This window comes from Rissa tridactyla, chromosome 1, assembly GCF_028500815.1.
Source record: "Rissa tridactyla isolate bRisTri1 chromosome 1, bRisTri1.patW.cur.20221130, whole genome shotgun sequence".
Classification (NCBI taxonomy): domain Eukaryota; kingdom Metazoa; phylum Chordata; class Aves; order Charadriiformes; family Laridae; genus Rissa; species Rissa tridactyla.
This window is the reverse complement of record NC_071466.1, coordinates 25,476,738-25,501,478: the sequence shown is the minus strand read 5'-3', so window position 1 is coordinate 25,501,478 and position 24,741 is coordinate 25,476,738. Positions and strand designations below refer to the sequence as shown.

General features: G+C 42.3%; 1 protein-coding gene across 1 annotated transcript in view; it reads left to right on the top strand.

Annotated features, from left to right (window-relative positions):
- Window positions 1-24,741, top strand: part of FLT3 (fms related receptor tyrosine kinase 3) — a 43,350-nt gene that overhangs the window by 15,008 nt on the left and 3,601 nt on the right. Inside the window, exons 4-21 of the mRNA XM_054213341.1 lie at window positions 118-233; window positions 2,492-2,609; window positions 3,396-3,532; window positions 4,143-4,282; window positions 4,364-4,517; window positions 8,727-8,892; window positions 13,500-13,606; window positions 14,774-14,885; window positions 16,453-16,631; window positions 18,356-18,468; window positions 18,568-18,700; window positions 18,789-18,893; window positions 20,213-20,323; window positions 22,363-22,516; window positions 22,857-22,984; window positions 23,356-23,480; window positions 23,851-23,973; window positions 24,587-24,698. Of these exons, the coding sequence (XP_054069316.1) occupies window positions 118-233; window positions 2,492-2,609; window positions 3,396-3,532; window positions 4,143-4,282; window positions 4,364-4,517; window positions 8,727-8,892; window positions 13,500-13,606; window positions 14,774-14,885; window positions 16,453-16,631; window positions 18,356-18,468; window positions 18,568-18,700; window positions 18,789-18,893; window positions 20,213-20,323; window positions 22,363-22,516; window positions 22,857-22,984; window positions 23,356-23,480; window positions 23,851-23,973; window positions 24,587-24,698 (2,333 nt within the window). The remainder of the gene's footprint in view (window positions 1-117; window positions 234-2,491; window positions 2,610-3,395; window positions 3,533-4,142; window positions 4,283-4,363; window positions 4,518-8,726; window positions 8,893-13,499; window positions 13,607-14,773; window positions 14,886-16,452; window positions 16,632-18,355; window positions 18,469-18,567; window positions 18,701-18,788; window positions 18,894-20,212; window positions 20,324-22,362; window positions 22,517-22,856; window positions 22,985-23,355; window positions 23,481-23,850; window positions 23,974-24,586; window positions 24,699-24,741) is intronic.

Below are 24,741 nucleotides of genomic sequence, written 5' to 3'. Positions count from 1 at the left end.
TTTGCAAGAGATAAAGATTTTTTTATCTTTAAGAAAAGATAAAGAGATACCATTTTATTGTGTCTGCTGCATATTACCTTCTAGATAACAAATACAGCTTTACTTTCTGTTTCATAGATACGTTGCGTCTTTGGCTTTTTCCCAAATAAAAGAAACACAAGCTGGAAAATACACCCTCTCGGTCATAAGTAAAACTGGCAATTACACGGTAGTTGTGCCTATTCTCATCCGAAGTAAGTACATCTCAGGTGAAAGGGGTCACTCCGTCAATAGATTCAAGGGGAGAGGCTCAAGTTCAGTTAAAGCAATGAAGTTCCCACGTGCTGCGTTTCGGGCATCTTCCTAGATTTGCATAGGACTTGGGGTTGTCTTCAGAGACTGAAGTCAAAACCACAGACTGCATGAGAGTCGGCTTTCGCTAGTCAATAAACCATGCAAATGAGCAAATAAAGATGTAAATGCGCGGCAGTCCTCTTCTCCCCTGTGAGAGATTCCCCTCTGTGCCAAAAGGGACAAATTGAGGGTGGCTTTTGTGTGCTCTCAGAGCTGGTGGGCTAGACTTGTTTGCTTACATCTTAACCTATTTATTCTCGGTGTTGCTGGCTGGGCTGTTATCTGGACCAGATCGGGATGTCGCTTTTATATTCTGGACTCTGGCGCTCCAAAGTCACGCCTTGTCACACTCTGCCGCTTCTCTGCCTGTGCCTGCTGCTGGTTTCTTTGTATTTCTCTCACAGCGTTTTCTTTCGCAATTCTGTGGGCAGCAAGAGGCACCAAGGTCCCCTTTTCAGTGCCAGCCTTTACATGTTTATTGGGTTTTAGGTTAAAATGCATCAGCACTGCAGTTGCTCAGCACAAGGGTGCCCGAGAAGCTGAGATTTTAGCAGCTGTTAAATGCTTGTGATGTTAAAAGCCAGGTGAGACTTTTTGGGAGGCTCACGGTGGATGCAGATTTGATTGAATTTTCTCAAGGACCACACAAGAGACTTCTCTGATGCAAAGGCAAGAAAGTTCAAGCTTCGGTTTCTAAGCAGGGATGTCCAAGAACATCTCAAAAAAAAAAAAAAAAAAAAAAAAAGAGAGGCACGTTGACATGATTTTTTTTTTAACAGAAGAGAAATACCATATTGTTTTGTCTGGAAAGGGCCAAATTTAAAGATAAAATTTAAAAATGTAAAAGAATTTTCAAAGAAAAGAAAGCAAAACATCAGTCTAAACAGCTAAGACTGGCAAAGTTATGACCAAACCCTTCTAGAGACAGGTTTAATAACACGCATCGTTACTAGCCACAGTTTTTAATAAACTGTGGCTAATCAACATTTTATATTCCTTCTTCATTTGTTTTTGAAGTATTTTTTCTGTTTGATTTTTTACACTCTCAGAGCGGGAAGTGTCACCTCCAGTCTCTCCTTGTTTTATTTGAAGGCTTATTGCATATCTCAATTATAATTTTAACAGCTTCATTGAGGGGACAGGGCATTAAATCTTTAATTAAAAATTACCTTCTCTACTATATCAATTAGGCTGTAGATGTAAAAAATGTTATTACATGTGCAAGCAAGAGTAGTTCGAAACAATCTCGATAAAGACCTTTTCCATATCAATTGCTTAGATTGCATTCTCTTTGCTCCTGTGAATCTAATATCGTAATTATGTCTCTCATAAAATCCTCCAGGCTAGATGTGAACCCTTCAACTGAGATGTCAATCTCGATAGCTGAAAAAAACCTTATAGGCCCAGCTTATAAGAGATAAATGAAGAAAGAAATTAAAAAGCCAGAAGTATTGGTTTCACCTTACCATGTCACCTTGCAGGCAATGGAAGTGTGACTCTAAAGAAAATGTCACTCTTCTGTGTGGAAGCTCTAATTCCATTGTAAGACAACTTAAAACCAGACTCGGTGCTTTTCATTTTGAGTCAAATCTTTATCAGTTTTAATACGTTACATTTTTGTGCTTAGTCCAAGTCTGCATCTGACAGGTTCAGGGGGCTGGTACTTTTCGCCCTGGGTTACAAATATAGGATAGAGAAGTCTGTTGGTTATCAGAAGTCATTATCACCCATTGTTTTTCCATCGTGTATCTGATCTGACCGAGTAGCATGCAACGATCCCATTTTGTGTAGAGACTTTGTAGTCTCAAACAGATGCTCCACCAAAGACCATGGGTTTGGGATGTGAGTTCAAAAGGTGTCCGTGCTCCTGCCCAGTGAAACAGCAACCACAGCAAATTAACACCTTTCAGTATCAGTCTCAGGATAACCCTCTGGTGTGGGCCTTTGATACAGGGAAGCTGTGCGTTTAGCAATCAAGGCTGAAAAACTCTGTGAGACCAACCCACAACATCCCTAGGGCAGAATCGTGCTCTGTTCCCTCGGTGCTGAAATCTCCTGAAACGAATTACAGCTCCGTACCTCCATGTGCTGTGAAATGAGGAAAACGCTGTTTCAAAATGATTTCGGTGTTCCTAAAGGTGTGCATGATTTTTAACAGAGAAACCAGGCAAACCTTATTTCAGGAAAAGGGAAAAATCGGATGCTATCGAGTGCATATCTGAGAGCTACCCCCAGCCCTCTGTGGAGTGGATATTTTGCAAAACACCCGAAAAGAGGTATGGTGTGTGTTTATATTCATGTTCAATCTCTGGACTGAAAGTTTACTATCTTCTGAAGCAGAAGGGGGAGATAACTGAAGAAGAGTTTTGGTGTCAGGATTTTTGGGCTCTGCCAGGTTGCACATCCACCTCCTGGTTAAAAACCCGTGTCTGCATGATCCACTTTTGGAGTCTGCAACACATTTTTCTTAGAAATTTTGGCTGTTGTGGTCTTTTGGAAACTTTCAGCTCTTGGCTGATTTTAGTATTTTGATGTCACCAGAGCAAATCAAAGGTATCTCCTTTCCCTCTAGTTTTCACATTTTGGGAAGATGTTACAAGGGATCATAATTTTCAAAGCTAAATGTTTGGGGTGGCTTTTTTCCGTTCTATTAATATATAAAATTGATTCTGTTAAATGCAGGAATAATGCCTTTCTCTGCAGCTTGGGATCTGGGTCTCATAGCAGCCGCTGGATTGGCAGCAGCTCCCACCACCAGGAATTCAGAGATGTGGTGTGAAAGCTCAGCCCCTATGATTTCACTCTTGTCCAGATTTTAGTCACAGCATTACCTGTCTATGATCCAGTTTGAGCATATTCAGGTCATTTTAGCTCATAATTCTGCCTAGACTGTGACATTTTTATTTTCTTATCTTCACCTTTCCTAGTTCCTTTTTATTCAGCTATGTAAGATCCAGTTTTCCCACTATTGTTTGCATATTCTCATGGCTTGGAGATTTATCAGATTTATTTGCTTGAGGTTAACCAAATGAGTCAATGAATAATTGTGCTTGTAATTGCAGTTGCCCTGATAAAATGCATGAAGAAACTGGGGAAATAGATGCCATACAGAAGGTACAACGTGAATTATTTCGAAGTTATATATGGTGCTGTGCAGTTAACGACCTGGGCAGAGAATGCACCAGCCTCTTTACAATAGGTAACTTCCCTCTAAGGTTTTCTTACACGTGAGCTGGATCCCGACACTTAAGTTAGTTGCGCTACTCATCTGAGTACACTTTCTGGGCTAAGCTACTTGTTTGTAATCACTGGAACAAACCTAGCAGTGGATATGATTGATCTGTCTCACGTTTAAACTCCAGATTCTAATAGCTATTTGTGGTCGCTGTAAAAAAAAGTCTTGCCCTTCTACATTTTCTAAACATCTATTATCTTTTCCTGCATGCTTTTAGGACTGTGTTGCGGTGAAATGCTCTTCAAAGTGTTCTTAAATATATACATTTATAAATAATTATAAATTAATATATAAATTCAGGTTTGTTTGTCTGTTTTTTAAATAAACCTGAGCTGAGCTAAGATCCGTGCTGAACTGTGCCCTGTAGATATCTTGTAAATTATCACAAAATTTGGTTTGAGACATCTAAATCCATCAAATTTCATGATTAATGAATATTTTTCCCAAATTCTAATAATCATTACAATGTAATAATGGACATCTATACAGCATTTGCAGAAAAAATGTTGATCGAATTGAGCATTTTTCCAGGGAAAGTGATGGTCGTTTCAGTGACTATGTTTTAATTTTGCAGATTTAAATGAAAGACAAGCAGCGCCTTTACCTGAATTACTTCTTAAAGTTGGGGAACCACTGCTGATCAGATGCAGAGCTGTTTACCGTAATTACAAATTTGGAATAAAATTGTCTTTTGAAAACAGAGAAGTTGAACAGGTAAGAAGACAGGGCATATTTTAAAATAGGTAATATTGGGCGCTATCAACTGATTAAACGGGAATCTCTGTTGAAAACTAGGACCATCAATTTGAAGGATTAGAATATCAAACAGATCACTCGGCAATTCGGATCCAGTATGCCTTTGCTTCAGCGGCAGGAAGAAGCGATAGTGGACATTATACCTGTTCTTCTACAGTTCACCCGAATCAAACTGCTTTGATTACAGTTTTAGGTAATTCCAACCCCCTGGGGTTCATCTTGTCCCTCGGTTGGTTGTTTTGCGTTGTTTTCCATGTGGCAGTTTTTTGCTTGCATGTACGCAACATATGTGTATACTTCCTTTTCTAAGGAAAAAGTCTGTCTGCAGTTACCGGCAGTCCAGGAAAACCAAGAGATTAATCTGAACTGAGTCATTCTGGTACCAGAAGATAATCAACCTTTTCTTTATATTGCTTTTCAAATAATTCCCCTTAAAAGACAGTGGTTTTAGAAGCGAAATGAAATGACACTGTTTAGAGGTCAGGTCTACAGAACTACATGTCTACATGGTCTGGAATGACCAGTGACTGGTTTCAACTAAAGTGAGACAGAAATGTCACTGTGACTCCAGTATTGGTTTTCAAAAGCTGTGGCCATAGCCTCAGCCTCCTCCTCACCACTTGTTCCCACTCCATCTCTCCTCAGTCACATACGGCACCTGCATCCCACCTTTGCTGCACCTTCAGAGGCGTGGAGGTAAGACAGAGGTTCTCATGGCCTCTGCTCTGCTGTTTCATGTCGTCCCTTTGGGTGCTTGCTGCTGTTAAATGGAAAAAAGCAGATAGAAAATCTGTACCAGGCCTGACCTGGGTCTGCCAGGAAGGAATCAAACAGTTGGAAGGTTCTTGGTGGTGGGCTTTCTCACTCCAAACCCAGAACAAACAGAAACAACCATTTCCTCTTATGGTGGGGGAGTGACTGACGAGTGGCAGTTTGAGTTTGCCAAATATTTATGGGAAAGTAAATGTGGGGAAGAATCTTAGCTCTGAAAGCTGTGGAACTGGTAGCAGAAAAGAAACAAAAACTTTTGTGTTAGCAGAGAATGTAAGCCCAGAGAGATGATGAGTAGTGAGTGCTGACAGGGCTGGCCAACTGCCCTGCAGAAGTGCTGCAGCTGCAATGGATCTGAAGGAAAGTCTGAAACTAGAGAGACAACTGCTCCAGCGTTATTGTTTGTGCTGTGTCTCCTGCTTTCCAGGCACTGAAGGGAACCATCCTCCTAACACCAAGCTACACAAGGCCTGAAAAAGTAAAAAAGTGAAAGTACACCAAAGGAAACCTCGTTCTATTTAAGCAACGTGTTGATGCAAAAGCCAGCAGTGTTGGAGTTAGTCCAGAACAGCCTCAACTGCAAACCTTATTTCTCAGATGGAAATAATACACAAACAGGCATAAGTCTGGAAATAAGGCATCAAAAGAAAAGCTGGAGTTAGGACTGTGCTGCTGGAGCAGGCACTGGGAGTAGTTTTCTGACTGGTGTGCCTGGAGTTGGAGTCTGTAGCCCTGAGATCAAGGCTCTCCGAAACACTCACCACGCGTTTGACCTTAGATGTAGTTGCTCTCAGAGTTTACACCACCTAAGCTAGGGATAGTAGGAAGTGAGAATACTTACCCCAGTCTCTTCAGAAATGACTTTCCCAGTGCAATATCCTCTTTTCAGCTTCTGCCTACGGCTGAGCAGAAAGTTCTGTCGTCATTTACAATAACCAAGGACGATACCTGGGCATTTTCTTCTACACATATCTTCTTAGTAAACAGGAAGGCAGGGGTGAGGGCGTAGTGTCAGGTGGGGAAAGATCCTCTTCTTTCTCAGTACTGGTGTCCATTTCAGAAATAGTGGCTTTGTGGATCCATAAGCTATCATCAGGTGTGTGTATGTGTCACATTAACAGGTGATATTTGGGTCACTGTCCCTGGAAGGCTGTATTTCTGACTGTGGTACGCCAAACTATAATGATTTTCTGTACCCTCCTTAATACCAATTATGCCAACAAAACTTATGAGGGCTCATGGGCTTTGCTGATGAAAAAAAATTTGTTTGTTTATTTACATAGTGGATTAAAGTGGGGGGATATTGTCATACTGAGCTGACAGCTGTGCTTCTCTCTCCAAGGTTATACAGGGACATCCTGTGCTTCTGATCCACGCCAGTCTTTAGCCTAACATCTTAATGACAACCCTTGTTGGTGTGAATTTGTCCTAGCACCCCAGGTTCAGATTCAGCAGTGACATAGATACAGATTTCAGTCAGCTGTCCATGTCATAGGGTAGCAGTCTGAAATAATTAGTGTCCTACGTTTAAACCATCCCTGTGCTTGAGTCAGCACCCATAGCTACACTGGCAATGGTCATAATGTAACTTAAACAAGAGAAAACTGCTGTGGTTGGCACATGCTGCATTGCCTGGGGACCCTGGCTAGCATAACTACATTGAGGGGCGGTCTTCTAATCTCTAATAACGCCCTGCAGCCAGACAGCTCTGGTTTGCTCTTTGCTAATTGACACTTCACAAACTTATCCCATCTTGTGTAGCTGGGCAGGTCAGGCAGGGTTGTTGGGCCACTTTAAAGCACAACTGCTTTAAATGGTGCCAACAACTGCAGCTGCAAGGCTCTTTGTTTCTGCAGTTCTTATGCTCAATTTCTACCAGTGTGGAATAAAGAATTTTTAACACTGCACAGTCTTGATGCTATTTTACAACACGTTAAGTTTAAAGCAACAAATAAACAAAAGCGATAAATACAGAGACTTGAGAGCTTTGATTACAGTCTCAAGAATTTCTTCTCACCTCCCTGTCATTACCAAATAACCACTGTTTCTCTGGCAGAAATACACTTAAGTCTGCCAAAAAATGATGAGTCAAGCAATAATGTGCTATTTTCTTTCTCCTTCAAGAAAGACACTTTTTCTGAGTTGTTTTCCAGAGAAATAGCATACCCTGCTCCAAGGTCCTTGTATATACTCTGAAGAAAGCCTATACTCTTGATGGATTGCATTATTAGCAGTACACGCAGAGGTGACCTTCTGCCTGGAAGGATGAGGTCCAAAAGATCATTCAAAAATTGAAGGTCCAATTCATAAAACCAATAAGCCTTTAATATAAAAAAAGTAGGAGAACAGTCATGAAAGGAATTGCTTCTTGTTTTAAAATACTGAAATTTTTGTGGTTTATATGGGAGTTTCCAGATAGTATTTTTCAAACAAGTAAGCTAGACAGAGATAGAACATGCCAAGCAGAAGATAGGGTTACAACCAGAAGAAAAACACTCAAAAGGAAAAACACAGTCCAGCAATATTTCTACAGTGCAGTTTTTTACCATGTGTCTGATTAAACACTGGCACAAGTTTCACAGATGTTGTAGAGTCTGCTTCCTCAGAAATACACAAATTCAACTGGATGTGACTTTAAGCAACCTCATCTAGTTGGATCTTCTCTGAGCAGGAGCTGGACTAGATATCTCCAGACATCTCTTCCAATGTACATGATTCTGTGGTGATTTTTACAGAGCTGATTCTAGCCCCACTGATGCCTTTAGGAGAGTCTCCCCCCACAGGTGTCTGCTGTTCAGTCTCCTTGGCTGGGATTCATTTCACTTCATGAGACATTTAGCCCCAGCAATGACTTTGGTTCCTTCAGCAGTCAGTGTCAAGAAACAGGTATTCCCAGAAGCAGCCCAGTGCATCTTTTTTGTCTTCTATTTTAGGATGGGATACATCTGGACATGCCTGTATCATTCCATAGAGTTTATCAGAGGTCCAAACAAGTAGCTTAGGTGGATCACTGAACTTCAGACAGCTCCATCAGGTGAAACTAATCCCACCCTATCAGGGCAAGTACCAGCAGCTCATGGTTCATGCACATCTTCAAAACACTTTTTCATGTTGCTGTTGTCTTGCATCAAATAATTTAGATGGAGAAATAAGGGAGCAGCTACAAGACTCATTTGCAAAATCTTCAGCTCATTTCAGGAAAGGAGAAACAGCTACTATCAGCATCTGATTATTCTGGTGGTGCCACCTGGTTTTGTTCCCTGCTACAGGAAAGCCAGCAGATGCAACTGTTAACACCTGGAACACACACCTAAACCGAACCAAATAAATAATGGCATTGTTGGCCCTGTGTCTCTGTAGGGCAGATGGGGGAGAAATGTCAGGCCGTTTTGGAAGGGCTCTGGCCAAATGTGCAACTTCAGCAGCTCATTTGTCTGCAGCTGAACACAGTGACATCATTTCAATGCTATTTTGGAGCATTATCTTATTTTGATTAACAGGATGCCTTTTGTGATGTAACATGGTGCTTTTTTTTGCTTCTGATAATGCAAATGAAAAACATACTTAAGTCAAAATTCCTTCATTAAGCAATCCAGCCTTTGTAATAGAATATCTTTTTTTTTTCCTCCAGAAAAAGGATTTATAAATATAACCAACTCTAAAGAAGATTTTGAAATTGGTGAGGAAGAGTTTTGCTTTGAAGTTAACTTTACAGCATATCCACCAGTGAGATGCATGTGGCTATTTTCCAAAAAAACATTTCCATGTAAACAAAGTTGCAGTGTGGATGGACGCAGGTACTTAAGTATTTTGGAATAATTTGATATAATAATGTTTCTTCTTTATATCTCATTCGGACTGCGTACTGTCCATGTTTTGTGCCCTCTTTGTGCTTTTAAAATGTGGATGGGTCACATGATGAAGCCGTGTTAACAAAAGGCACTCAAACATTATTTTGGCTTTTAACAGCAGTTAGTGTAGATAACTTACAGAATCACTTTATTCTCCACATTATAATAAACCCTTTGGTATGTTATGCATCTAGCAACCCTTAAGTTTACGTGCATTTTGCCGTTCCCTTTCTCTCTGACATAATTTCTGTTACAGATCTGTTGCAGTTTTCATACTGGATCACAAGTTCTACGTGTTCCCCTTTTGTCATCCTGTTCTTGATGATGTTCCCAGTATCTTTCAAACTGCTCAAATCAAGTCCAGGGCCCCCTAGTTTCCCAGGCTGCCGATAGATCTGTTCGGCTCTGCCTGTGCCACAGAAACATACCGTTCTGCTCATTACCCAGGTCATGTATTCTTCAGCTGCTGCAAAACATGTTTTGAATAAATCTGTTAGTTATCTACCTTTTCTGTTATTTCCTACAATGAAGTTCTGGCATGAGTCCTGTTTAAGGCTAATGTTTTCTCCATTCCCTAGGCTTTCTAATTTCTTGATAACATTATCTAATTTCCTTCAGAGTTTCTTTCAGAGTAGTCCCATGGCTTTCAAGGTAACAGCTCTTATTCACCTCAATGAAAATAAAGCCAAGGGGCTCTTTTAAAGTTTTAGCTTTAAAACCAAGCAGGACCTAGGCAGGAGTTAATGTGGTTGCACTGATTTCGTCTCATATTCTTAAAACCTCTCTCAGCATCTGCATAAAACTGTGTCACAGCCTTGATTACACTTATTATTTCTTTCCTCAGTATTTTGGTACCCTCGATTTTATCCACTAGCGTGTCAAGTCATCCTTGCAACAGACTGGCCTTTTCATCTGCATCAGATGGTATACTGGAGTCAGACCTTCATGAGGTTTAGACACAGCTCAGTTCAGATTAGTAAATTGTCATCTCCTGGCAATGGCCACAGGAACTCTGACCCTGCTGATAAAGCGAGGGCTGTCAGCAAATTTTGACAGCCTTGGGTGGGTGTTGGTGACTCATCTGCAATGCCTGACATGGGCTAGGCAGATCTGTTCTTTGTGGTCAAGACTGATTTTGGAAATGAGGTCCCAGGAGACACCCATGAGCATTTGCTCATCCTTGTCCTATAGTACCTCCCTCCAACTGATAACGCCGAGCTGATTTGCTTTGCAGCTGGTATGGACCACTTCTTACTGCTTGTAAGAGTAGGAGTCAGTTTTGCTTGGATGATTGACAGCTGGTATAAATTCAATCCAGATAAGAAGAAGGTGCTATGGACTGTGCCAACAATAACAATTTTGAGAACTCCTGGAATAGCTTAGGTAGCTCTCATTAATTGGTTAGGTGCAGCCGCTGCTGGCCTGGGATTTATGAGTCACTTCAGATAGCCTTTGCAGCCAGAAGTTGTGGTTGCTGAGTGCCGATCACCACCTGCTGGATTGGGGAAAGTTGAAATCCTGGGCTGGCTCAGCCGCAGCCAGCCCTGCACCGGCCGTGGCCATGGCCACGGCTGCCCCACCGCCCCAAGCATCGCTGGAGCTTGACCTGGAGGCTTCTTCAAACAGATAACCATTCATATGACTATGCTGTTGATTAAATAATTATTATTTTTTTTAAAATTCATTTTAGGTAGTTATACTTTGCATTTACTTATCATTCTATTTATTTCATGGAAAAATACATGAATTATATGAATTACAGGATGACCATGAGCCAGCAATGTTCCCTCGTGGCCAAAAAGGCCAATGGCATCCTGGGGTGCATCAAGAAGAGTGTGGCCAGCAGGTCGAGGGAGGTCATCCTCCCCCTCTACTCTGCCTTGGTGAGGCCGCACCTGAAGTACTGTGTCCAGTTCTGGGCTCCCCGGTTCAAGAAGGACAGGGAACTGCTGGAGAGGGTGCAGCAAAGGGCTACCAAGATGATTAGGGGACTGGAACCCCTCTCTTATGAAGAAAGGCTGAGGGATTTGGGTCTCTTCAGTCTGGAAAAAAGATGGCCGAGGGGGGACCTTATTGAACACTTATAAATACTTAAAGGGTGGGTGTCAGGAGGATGGGGCCAGGCTCTTTTCAGTGGTGCCTGGGGACAGGACAAGAGGTAACAGGCACAAACTTGAGCATAGGAAGTTCCACCTAAACATGAGGAGGAACTTCTTTACCCTGAGGGTGGCAGAGCACTGGCACAGGCTGCCCAGAGAGGTGGTGGAGTCTCCAACTCTGGAAACATTCAAAACCCGCCTGGACGCGCTCCTGTGCAACCTGCTCTGGGTGACCCTGCTCTGGCAGGGGGGTTGGACTAGATGATCTCCAGAGGTCCCTTCCAACCCTATGATTCTAGGAATTCGGTGATTATTTCATCTGACAAGTACATTCTTTTGTACAAACATCCCCCACAGCTATCTAGTTTTTTTGGTTGAATACTAGCATTGGATAGACACGTCTCACCTGAAGAAAAAGATATTTCATTTGGTTTGAAGTCCCCAGAAGCAGCAAGGGCTAGGGAGGCCAGGAGATTCTGCCTACGAGCTGTAGCACTGCAGATTTCAATGTGGTTTTAAAGCAGAAGGTTTCTCGAAACAAAACAGAAAAGGTCATCGCATACCTGAACGTATTGTGAGTCTAACTTTGCATATTTTAGTTGACTTCTGTGTAATCCCATATCCCAACACTTCTACTTTATTCCTTTCATATCCTTTTTCATTTCCTGTTTCTGTATTTTTTTATTTCTGCCATTTCCTTATCAAATTGTTCTTCCTGATTATAGTTCATATTAAATTTTATTAATTAACTCTGTCTCATTCTTTAGATTTTAATTTCAAGTCCCAAGGATTCATTTCTCCTGTAACTGCCCTTACGTGTTTTCAGAGATTCCTTCAGAATTTCCATTTTCCATTTGCTTTTGCTGTCTCTCTCTTTTAGCACACTGTTGATTTTCACTGCCCTCCGAAGAGCAAATGAGTTTTCATACACAGAATGACCTCTGTTAAATTTATAATATTTATCTCACATCCCCTTATATTTTCAGGTATCAAAGACACTCTTTTTTAATTATTTTCTCAGTATTTCATTAGAATGTAATCCTTCAGTCCTAGGATTTCAAAAGCAATAGATGATTTGTGGTTTCTCCTGCCTTCAGTATCCATTTTGAGGCAGCTTAAAAGGGATCTGCTTTTAAAAAGTCCCTGAGTTCAGGGACATCTTTAAGGCCATTTGAGATTAAGACATTCAAAAGTCAATAACTATATGGAGGTGTTGCTTTAGTCAAAAGGCAAAATTGCCGGTGGCTTCAACATGAGTTTTCTTGCTTTAGAATTGCAAGGTGATACTTGGTGTCTTATTTCATTTGCATGTATCTTGCTTAATGAGAAACACCCTGATTTTAGTTATCTAGATTTCTTGTTCCAAGCTCATTACTACTTTCTCTTACTTTGCAAATTACTGGTATATGCTGTCGATTTTCTGTTTGCTTCAAACTCCCTGATACGCCTGCTTGCCTTTACCTCTAAAGTTGAGTTGGGGACCTCCCACCCAGTTTTCCTTGAGCAGTATGCTAAATCATCTGCCCCCAAAATGCCAGCAACTAAACATAAGAAGGGATTCTCTTAAGTGCTCTTCTAACGTTGGTGAGTTGCAATAGCTGCTATTTAAATGACAATCGTCCTGACAACAATAACCTGGTGAAAAGGACAGAAATAGGATGCCATCTCTGCAAGATGATACATTACTTTCTCCCTGCCTCATCCCATGTCCCATAAACCAGTGATTCAACAGGGCAGTCATGCAGGAATCTTTGTGTCTTTGCAGTTCTCCGTTGTTGGTTTCTGCCCAGGGACTTGTTAGAGCCCTCCCTCACCATTCCCATTGTCACAAGCCATTTCCTGCCTGGTTTGGGTCTTGGTTTGCTGCCATCGCCATAGGGGTTAGTAGAAGGCTGGCCTTCCTCCTGCAGAAATATCTTGATGGTTGGTCCTTTGTCTCATTGATAATGAACTTCTGACGATGATCTCATTTCTGAGTTTCTGTCAGATCTTTCCATTTGGCGAGGTTTATCTCATATGATCCCAGCTGTCAGTGTTATTTCCTAATACTGTTTATCATATAGAATCATAAAATTGTTAGTTAGAAAGTCCTAGAAAAATCCTTTGGAGTGTAGAGAGTTTGATCCTTTGCAGGTCATAGCATCTGTGCCAGGATGTGTTACCTGCCTTGTCTTGCAATGGACCGGTAACAAGATCACAGCCTGACAGCCCAGATGCACTCCAGGAACTATGAGGAAAATTGCAGAAGGAAATCCATACTGCAGGAAAAAAAATACCCTCTAATCAAACTAGTTACATTCTGGGGTTCATATTCTCTAATGGAAAATAGTGTAGTCTGGGTTCCTCATTAGAAGGTGTTGAATTGTTTCAGATGTAGATATGAGCCTTGGCTACATTTATAACCTTTTTCAAGTCGGTCTTTTGTCCTTTTCCTGACTTTTCTTTGGTCCACAGCATTTCATCAAAGTTCTGCAACCATCAGCACCAGTCTGGAATATACGTATTTTATGCTGAAAATGAAGATACGGTCATAACAAAAAAATTCACTCTGTACATAAGAAGTAAGTGAAAAAACAATCCCTGTGAAGATTTGGCAAAGTCTGGCTTTTTGCCACTGATATAAATTGGCCTAATATGTTGCTTTTCCCTTGGTATTCCCCTTTTCATTTACATAGATTTATTGTTTAAAATGGAGGAGCACAAGGCAAAAATGTGATTCTCTTTACATGGCGCCACACTACTGAAATCCAGGCACTGGGTCGGAGAAAGTTGCCGGCTGCTTGTGGGTCATGTGTCTTGTGTGGGTCGGGGATGGAGAACAGAGGAAGGAGGAGGAAGTTATTAATTTTTTTTTCTTCCTTTTAGTCTGCTGTAAACACAGAGGACAGAATATGATAAATTAGTCATATACTGAGAAGATTAATACTTCTTAAGAAAACCACAAAGCCTAGGAGCTCTGTGGAATACAGTGACCATATTCTGACTCTACAGAGCCGGAATATATGCGACTGCTGTAGAGACCACATGAGGTACACAGTGACAGGAAACACTTATCCTCATTAGGTGTTAGTTTTCTATGGCGTGTTTATGTCATTTTTTTTCTAATAGCATCTGTGGGTTACTGTAGTTTGTATGAAGACCCTTTGGTGTGTGTCACATATGTCGGGGCTTCATTGCCTCCGAGCACCAGGCAGGACTGTGCGTTAATTGCCCACAGTTCTCACACACACACAGAGTCTTGCCTGGTGCTCAGTTATCTCAGTTCTGCCACATGACTGCAGCATCTTACCCTTGCTCTAGGTTAGGGATCATTACTTATTACATATTATTTATACAGGAGTTCTCTACGCGCATTTTGTACAAGCTGGACACCCAGAACTGAGGTGTCGGGGGAGTCCTAGGGCCAGCTGCTTGCTGCAAGACAGAAAAGCGGAAGTCAAGACTTCTAATTTCAGCTCTTGACACTGCTTTGGTTTGGCTGTGCCCGTAGAGAGAAGTGGCTACTCCCCTGCCTTGCCCATGCTGCCACCCCACAGAACCGAGGCTTGGGGCTGGAGGAAGGAGGAGGACTGAGGACTGCACCCAGCTCCTGCAGTGGCATGCGGGTGGGCTATTTTGAAAACACAGAAGCAAATCTTGGTCTCGGCAGATGTAGCATTGCCACATAAACATAAAGGTTTTGGTCACGGAGGTGATGACAGAAATTGTCTTGTGTTATCTTGTCGCAGGAAAGCCTGAAATAACGATGCGGTTGTTGTTCAAGCAGATCTTGTGCGTCGCTGACAGTTACCCTGCCTCATCCTGGGTTTGGAGGAACTGTCCCGAACTGAACTCATCCAAGTAAATCACTTTCCCTCTTTTTGATTAATTGCAAAGACCGTATCTGAGCTGTCCTTGATTAAATGAAGGTGGGCCTGTAAGAAACTAAGAGTAAAATGCACCCTCGACCATTTGTACAAGGGGACGTGGTAGCCCACTCCAGGGGAAACAGATCACCAAACCTAGGCAAAGTTTTCAAATTTTTTTTTTTGCATCAAATGAAGTCTATAAATATCTGTTTCTCAGGCTCTTTACACTGAAATGAACCCCACCGGGTTTACATCAACAGTTCAGTAGTTACAAAGTCCAGTCTAAGTTTTTCTCTTGACCTGTCAAACTTAGCGGGCATTCAGGGAATGCATTGGTTAATAAGGGCTTCATTAATTGGTTAAGCTTTGGTTAATACAGCTGTTATGGTGACCCATAGCCAAAGCCAGTAAAGTCAGTGAGAGTGTTTCCAGTAAAGTTAGTAAGAGTGTTTCCATTTCCTCTATTTATTTAGGACAATGAGTCAGGCCCTAAAATTTCAAGAGATGCTGAAACAGCTTTAAGCTGTTTTATGAACTCTGCAGTTTTTATTTTAGATGTGCCAAGAAAATAATAATCCCACACTGCAGAAGAGTACTGGGTCAAATTATCTTTTGGAAGATTGTGGACAAAGCTCCAAGTATTTTAGCGACATATAAAAAAAATATCTAGACCGTTTTCTCATCCATACCTCTGAAAAGGCTTCCTAACATCAATCTATACGTGCAGGAATGGCAGAGGAAAGAAAACACCCAGCTAGTGAGTTTAAAATACTCCTTAAAACATCTTTCTGGAAAGACAATGCTGTGACGTTTCTTTTCTTGGGAACTTCCACATGTAGAAGCCACACGGTTAGAGCTGAATAAATTTTATTTATTTACTTACCTCCTCATTTATTTATGTGGACAGTAAATTAGGCACTAAGTTGATGAATGATAGAAAAGCTAAAAGTCAAAATTATGTCTGTGTGGACTTCCTTTCACCCAAGTATAATGTTCCCTCTTTCTACATATCAGGTCTTAAACACATCATTAATACAGGGTGGATGCTCTCCACCTTGAGTGAGAGAAACCTCCTGGTTGAAATCACACACCTTCAGGGTATGTGAGTTAGAACTTTTACTCTGGGTTCATTTTGTATTTATTGTTTTAGTAGCGGCTCATTTGGAGCTGCTCAGTGGTTTGAGTGTTTGAAGTAAAGGTGAAGCCAGTGGGAATAAACGTAGTAGGGGAGATTGTGTCAGCTGTGAAATTGGTGGAGGTCCCAGAGGTCAGGGGATGCAGATGCCCTGCCAGGACAGTGGTGGAGAGTGAGCCCAGTGTAGGAGGCAAGGAGCCCAGTTCCTTACCTCTGCTGGACCTGCCACGTCCATCACCAAAAAATGAGACTTGCAACTGCTCTGAAGCCTCACTCTAACACTGACAAATAAAAAACAAGCCCATCTCCCCTTCATCCCACCCTTCCAACACAGAGGTAAGATATGTTTTGAAATATACCACCTCCTCCCTTGGAAAATGCTACTGTGAGCCAAAAATCAAAACTGGTCTGCTTGCTTTTTCAGCTGTACAGAAGAAATCACTGAGGGGATTCACAGCTTCTTGCCAGAGAGGAGATCCCTGGGGTCATGGATTTCAAGCAGTACTTTAGATGTAAAGGAGACAGCAACAACCTTCTCTGTTGAGTGCTGTGCAAACAATTCCGTTGGTTCAGCCTGCGAAAAGAGTTTCATTAACCTGTCAGGTACCATAAGCCAGTGCTTTAGCACAGGTTTTCTCAATTAAAGCTGGTGCAGTAGAACTTACAGTATTTTTTATCTGGCTAAATGACTGACCATGCAATGGCATTACAGGTAAAACACAAGCGCTGTGTGTATAAAGCATGGGAAATGACGCGCCACTCTTCTCTGGTCCCAAAGCAGGGGCTTCCCTCATTAAAATGAGCAGAAATTTCACGCAAATAGGGAGTGCAGGATGGAGCCATGGCAATGCTGTGGTCTGCTTTTTTATTTCATGTTAGTAATCCCTACCTGAAACCTCAAGACATCAGCTTTGGGAAGAGCTGAAGCCCCTTTGGTAGCTGGTGGTAGGTGTTGGCTCCTGTTCCTCTCCTGGAGGTCTCTGTGGTGCTGCCAGAAAAGCCCATGGGAGCTCTTCTCACCCCATGGAGGTCATTGCACGTCCGAGCAAGAGCATGACTGAGCCAGCAGACCCACTCAAGGGACAGTCCCTGTCTGGGAAACAGGAGCAAGTACCAGGGGAGAGACCTTCTTAAACTGCTGTAGGCAGGTGGCAGAAGGCTAAGCCCTGGTCTGGGAGCTGCTGTGCAGTCTCTCTTCTTGTTGAGGGTATGAGGGATTCTGTCCTTGTTGAACGAGAAAGTTAATATGATTATTTGCCCATGCACTTTATACTTGTAACACCATATACATTCCATGGGGCAAAATATTTCAGTTACAGGGACCATGCTGTGGCACCTGAGGAGTGTTTTGAAGCACCCAGATATTTGCAGTACAGAGATTTCCTCTGGATGGATGAACAAGCCATTTGCTGCTTTTGGCTACAGCTGGCAGAAGCTGTGACCAATGATAAGAGTTTGAGCATTTATGTTGAAATTACAATGGAAAGCAAGCATAACGTTTATGTTCTTAGAAACTGCCAGAATATGAGGGCAGGCTTCACGTAACACCCACCAGCACCTTATAGTATGGTCTTGACTCATTAAGAGAGTTCCTGGCTGAGCAGCGAAGCAATGCTTCGATCAGGTTATGTACAGTCCATCCATTGATAACTGGTAGTTCAGTATCTGACGTACATTCCTTCAGGGAAGGCACAGGGAGAGAAGGGTGACATGATGAGAAGAGGAATTGTTTATTCCTGCTTATGTTCAATATGTACAATCCATGGATCATACCAACAACTCCATGCACTTAGATTTATTAATTGGTGATGGGGCCAGGCTCTTTTCAGTGGTGCCCAGGGACAGGACAAGGGGTAGCGGGCACAAACTCAAACATAGGAAGTCCCATCTAAACATGAGGAGGAACTTCTTTACCCTGAGGGTGGCAGAGCACTGGCACAGGCTGCCCAGAGAGGTGGTGGAGTCTCCGTCTCTGGAAACATTCAAAACCCGCCTGGATGCGTTCCTGTGCAACCTGCTCTGGGTGACCCTGCTCTGGCAGGGGGGTTGGACTAGATGATCTCCAGAGGTCCCTTCCAACCCTGACCATTCTGTGATTCTGTGATTTTTTTGGAATGAAAACAGATGTCAGAATTACCTAGCACTTAAATCCTCCTGCCCAGCTCCTTGCTTTGCTCCAGGGTCCATCTCATTCCCCACACAGAGGAGGCTCAGGTGTGAGAGGCCTTCGAACTGGCAGAACTGACCAAGCCGCTGTGGGTTCTCCTTGCACCTTTAGCTGTACACACGAGCTCCGATTCAGTGGTAGTAATATGTATCTCTTAAAGTTGCAGGAGCTGTTTCTTCCCCCCCGGACAATGCTGCATTCTATGTCTGTCTTGGATTTTTCCTCCTAATCGTCGCTTTTTTGTTTGTATTCATTTTTCATAAATACAAAAAGGTAAAAACAAACATAAATATCTGCCCCTACTTCTTTTGTTCCTACCAGGCTGTTTCTTCTTCTCTAAGACTTATTCCACGTTTTTTTTGTCTTCCAAAGCAATTTAGATATGAAAGCCAGTTGCAAATGATTCAGATGATAGGCCCATCGGATAATGAGTACATCTACATCGACTTCCGAGAAATTGAATATGATCTCAAATGGGAATTTCCCAGGGAAAACCTGGAATTTGGTGAGCAGTCCACAGACCAACCCACAATGCTGGGGTAGTAGGAGTGGTGTAGCAGCTGCAAATAATATTGGCATATTGTCTCTCGTAGGACAGGTCCTCGGTTCTGGGGCTTTTGGGAAAGTGGTGAATGCAACAGCTTATGGAATTAGCAATGCAGGAGATTCAGTCCAGGTCGCAGTCAAAATGCTAAAAGGTACGATAAATTCTGGGTGCCTTTCGCAAGCAGTGATGTATTCTAGCGTCTCCAAAGTAGAAGCTGTGTTGGAAATCCCTTTATATAGAGACTTGTAGCAGTTACACCTCACAAATGCTGGTTTCAAAATCCCTTCAAATTGTTTTCAAAATCCTGTTTCAGTTTGGAAAGGTATTGCTGAAATCCCTTCTGCCTGCAGCATGTGGCTTTTTGTCCTACGCACCACAAATCTCTGTTGTGTGGGGAAGGGTGGAGCTGCTTCGCTCTAAAAAGGACAAATGCAAATTCATAATGCAGATTAGCCTGCTGGTCACATTGGTGACTCGGTGGACTTTGGAGTGAAATCCCTTTTCCTTGTAGTGCTGTCTAGCTGTTGCACTCTCTTCACCTCCTGCCACTGAGCTAGCTTGTTTGCAAAACTTCCAGCACATCTTCCTGTAGTCTTCTGGGTGACACCAAGCAATTTCTTTCCATCCCCACTTATGGGTCAGGCTTCTTAAACCTCTGATCCTCCTTGCTGCTTTGTTCTGGCCTCTCTCCAAACTGTCTTGGCCCCTATGTCCAGCGGTGTCCAGAAGTGAACCTTCCCAGCAGTAAGCAGAGGAGAAGAGCTGCCTCATGGGGTCCCAAGCACCACAACCCTGCAGGTACATAACGGAATGAGCTTCACATTGGCAACAGGACCAGCACCCTGCTCACCTGCGTGCCCACACAGTCCCCCCCTGCCAGCTCTGCCGTCCAGCTCTTCATCCCCCACCCGCACGTGTGCATCAGCTTTACGCTCCCTTGGTCCACTCCTTTGCGGTTGTCTTTATGGAAGTTCATCTTGATCATTTTTGTTCATGTCCCCAGCTCACTGAGATTGTGAGGACCAAATGCTTGCTGAAAAACAAGCTTAAAGCTATTATTGAAACACAGAGTGGGCTTCTTGGCTATTGGATCATAACTCTTTGTGTGCCATATGGCTGTTGAGACGTTTTTTTCTCTTACAATTTTTCTCCAACAAGGTTGAGTGCCATTTTTTCTGTGCTTGTGAAACACTTTAATATGCTGCTGTCATTCTTTGCCGACCTAAGAATGACAAATATTAATGTTTTATAACTGCTTTCCCAAGCATTCAAATGATACACTCTCACACACACATTTATTTTCCACCTTTAGATAAATCCTTTTATACTGTACAAAAAATTTTAGGATGTTCCCAAAGGTACTGTCAGTCCAATTAATTTGAAATTAAGACTTCTATGTGACAAAGCATGACAATCATTTACATTTTTAATTCTTTGCTAGAGATTTCCAAGTCTGTGTTACTTTTACAGAAAAACCTGATGCTTCAGAAAAAGATGCTCTAATGTCTGAGCTGAAAATGATGACTCACATTGGGAGCCATGAAAATATCGTGAACCTACTAGGAGCTTGTACTGTGTCAGGTAACTTGTGGAAAGGTTTCCATTAAAATGTTCAGACTAGCAGGGACTCCTGAACAGAAAAGAATTATCAAAAACTGATTACTGAAAGCAGTATTAAAAACATCCAAGCCATAATTAACCACCTGTTCCTCAGGCTGCTGTTCCCCTCTTCACCCTCAATCCTTTCTTTGCCCAACCAATTTTGCTGCTCTGCGCCAGCCCAAAATAAGATGAAGATGAAATGAAATCAAAGTTAAGGCCATGCATGTGTACCGAAATGGGTCCCTTCTAATCAAACTTGCATGAAGTGACACAATAGCCCTTCTATAGAAGAGCTTTTCCTGTTACAGTGGTGATGGCACTGATACTAGCCAGTTTATTAAGCGAAAAGGAAAAGCTTATCTGGTGTAAGGTACTTTGTATCCACGTGATTCTGTTCATGTAAGAAATTTTATTTTATTTTATTTTACTTTATTTTACTTTATTTTAATCATGTGGCTCACCAAACAGTGAGGTTGTAGAAAGAAAGGCAAGGATGGCTAAAGGCTAGACAGGAAATAAAAGAAACTAAAAAAAGAGCAGGAGCGGGGGGGACACACAAAGAAAGAAGAGGAGAGAAGTGAACAACGAAAAAAGAGAACTTTTTACAGGACTGAATGTAAAAATAAACTGAAGATAGAAAGAACTGAGGAAAGATGGGCTAAGATGAAAGTGACAAGGTACTATCACCAATTAATTATTGTGTGACTTGTGATATCGTTGAGGCAACATATGTGGATGTTCCTGTCCCAAGAACTCCCTCTCCAGCCAGTCCAGCAGAGAACAGAAGCAGATGGAGAGAGGCTGAAGAACAGATCACCTCCGGGAAAGGGCAGGGTTTACCCAGTGTTTGCCCATAGCATGAAAAACTTGACAGATTTTCTGCCAATGAGATTTATGCCGTCAGAAAGACCAAAGATAACAGTTAACTCTTGTTTCCCCAGTTTGCATCAGCAGCAATACTGTCATACAAAGACATTTGAGGCGCAAGAGGAAAGCAGAGAAATAGATTGCTGTTGGTGGCTTTAGCTGATTTGAAACTATACAGGCTGCCGCTGCCTTCTGGAAAACTCAGCAAGTGATGGTGCAGGCAGGAGAGACGCACGGAGACCTGCTCAGTCTGGCAGGGTAGGGCAGGGATAGTCCCAGCCTTACCCAAGTCCCGCGTTCAGAAGCATTTACATGGCTCTCAAGACTTCACATCCATCCTCTGAGAGACTTTACGGGCTTTTGGCGGTCTGACCCACCTTGCTTGACAGGGGGCCTCTGGCAGAAACATCCACAAATTCGTATTTGGTCTTTGGGAGCCAGAAGTGATGATGCCAGTGTAAGACTTTGCAGGGCTGATGTGTGATCACTCCGAGCTCTCCCTGGGCCATTTGCTCTGCTCCTGCTGGCTTGTTGTGGCTTTCCTCTGAGCCTGCCTGGTTGGGAATTGGAGGTATTTTTCCTCTCTTGAAAAAGTGGCCTCACCAGTGCTCCACTCAGACACATCCCCTTGCAAGGTCTTTCCCTCCTACAGATCCTCTCAGCAAAGCACATTTGGGTTCAGGTGGCATTCATGGAAAAAACAAAAAAAGGATATTTCTAGATCACAAAAGTAGTACAGATAAATGAAGGGGTATAGGTCAAAGGCCATCAATTCACACCATCAAAATCATTAGCAGCAGTCATCTTTTGCTTGAACCACGTATGGTTCAGACAATATGTTGCATCTTTATAGCCTGTACTGTCCTCCCCAGTGCCATGGTATGGGGAAGGATGTTTGTGCCTTCATAGGGATTTGCAGTCCACCCCAGGAGATGCACTACAGGGAAAAATCATCTACATAGATTTTCCGAAGGGATATTACAGTCAGTAATTAGAGTCAATAGACATTACGTGCCCATCAGTACAGGTTATGTACCTGGGAAGGGATGCTTAATACAGATCAGTCCCGGGAGAAGATGAGGCATCATTAGGGCTTTAATGGGGAGAGCGCTATAGATAGCAGAAGGCATTTACATTTCCAACTATTTCAGGACCAATCTACTTGATATTTGAATACTGTTGCTATGGTGACCTTCTGAACTACTTAAGGAGCAAGAGAGAAAAGTTTCACTGGACACTGACGGATATTTTTAAACAGCGCAACTTCAGCTTTTACCACAATATCCATTTGGACCAAAATTCCAGGTAAGGCATTCAGCAACAGTTTAATACGTTATAAAGATACTGTCTCTTTTTAAGCTGCATTCTCAGCTGCGCTGTACACTGGTGAAATTATTGAATTCTTGAAAAGGTACCTTCACATACTTTAATAAACAATGCCTTGAGAGGAACAGAGATTTGATTTTCCTTATGATGTTCTTTGCACTGGACTGCAAAAGACAAGCAATCTCTTGTTTCTCTTTCCAGTTTTGAAAAGACACATGTCTGTGCCCAGATTTTTAATAGCAATAACTGATCGTGTTTTTCCACTGCAAAACAGTTCATGTGTAGTGAGTAACCTTTGAAAATGTGTCACCCACTCCAGGAAGGGAACTCACCTGAAGTACGGTGTGAATACAACTCGATGCAGAGAGGATGAATTTGAAATCGCACAAAGTCAGAACACGAATGTGGCATCTGGATCAAATGGGATTGTGCTGCATTCTGAGGAAGGTAAGAACTTAATTGCTGTTATCTCTAGTAATTCTAACTGTTATTATTGTATTTATTTCTATTATTGATCCAACTAGACTAGACTCAGTGACACGGGAAACCCCTTTCTGTTTCTCTGGCAGAAATTTTGCTGGAGAAGGATTCAACAACATTTAAGACCTCAGGTTTATGTTCCTGGTCATGCTATGCATAGTATGAGTATACTTAATATACTTATATACTTAATATACTCTTTATTGTGTCTGAGCAAAGGAAGCAAAAGATGTCTTTTTCTTGGTAGGAGCACATGAAAATCCTTACAGCAGTCAGTAGAATTAATCATAGAGTGAGGAAGCCCATGGAAAACTTGTACTTTTGGTTCTTTTTTACAGATAAAATTATGTGTGCAAGCAGAGAGATGGATGAAGAAGAGGATTTTAATGTCCTCACTTTTGAAGACCTTCTTTGTTTCTCTTATCAAGTTGCCAAAGGAATGGAGTTTCTTGAGTCCAAATCGGTATGGTAAAGGATAGCAAATCGTTTCAATAGAAAAGACAGTAAAAATAGGTCGATTTACCAAAGGCAGACAGACGAACAGAGCCACACAGTGGCAGGTTTGAACTATACCTCCTTCCCCGGCTTTACAGCAAAGACTGGATTGCAGTGTTAGGCATGACCCTGAGTAAGAAGTGGCTGCACACTTCTGCCTGCTCTGTCCCTGTCCCTTTCCCTTTGCCACGAGCACCCAGGGACTGCCCAGTTTGCTCATTCTCCAAACTGTTTGAGTGGAAGGAGGCACCAATTCAGAGAGTTCTGTGTGAGACAAGGGAATCAACTCCTTCTGATCCCAAATGCTGCAGAGCGTTAACCCATCCTTTCCTTCTAAGTGCATTCACAGAGACCTCGCTGCCCGGAATATACTAGTGACCCATGGAAAAGTGGTGAAAATATGTGACTTTGGCCTTGCCAGAGATGTAGTGAATGACTCCAACTACATCGTCAGGGGCAATGTAAGTTCCTGAATGCTCTCTATGTTTCATACCACTGTAAGAATTATAAGCAACCAAGAAAGTGCAGCTTTGCATTTTCAAATTCATCACTAGCTTTATAGAGATCTGTACAGTGCATAAATCTCACTTTTTCCTGCCCTTATAATTAACCAAATCAACCTAGTGATAGCACTGTAAATGAGATGTTACATTCTACAGCGCACACTGAAATCCATTGCCGGAAGTGCTGGGAATTGTTTACTGTTATGGACAATAACAGGGGCAATAGCGTATGTGTGGGGTACACCAGATCCCCCGGCTATCTGAAGAAGCACAGGGTGGACACCTCCATCTGAGCTACTTGCTCTGGAAGTCAGAGGAGGGAAGAAGGCTCTTCTAAGGCTGAGCTCGTCTCCTCCTTAAATAGTCATCTAAAACGGATGAGATTAATTGGCTCCTTTAGAGGTTCCTATTTCTCTCTATAAGAGAAATTTCAAGGGGCTGCTAAGAGAGGCCCAGCTTTTCACATCACAAACATGAATTGACCCTAACTCAAGCAGTGAGAACTACAGTGAGTCATGTAGAAAGCCTGTGTCACAGCATGACTTGGTCTCCTTTTCCCCTGTCTGTATAGGCTCGTTTACCAGTTAAATGGATGGCTCCTGAAAGCTTATTTGAGAGGACATACACAATGAAGAGTGACGTCTGGTCTTATGGAATATTACTATGGGAAATATTTTCTCTGGGTATGTTCTGTAATGCAACAACAGAGCACTGCTTGGTTTTGGC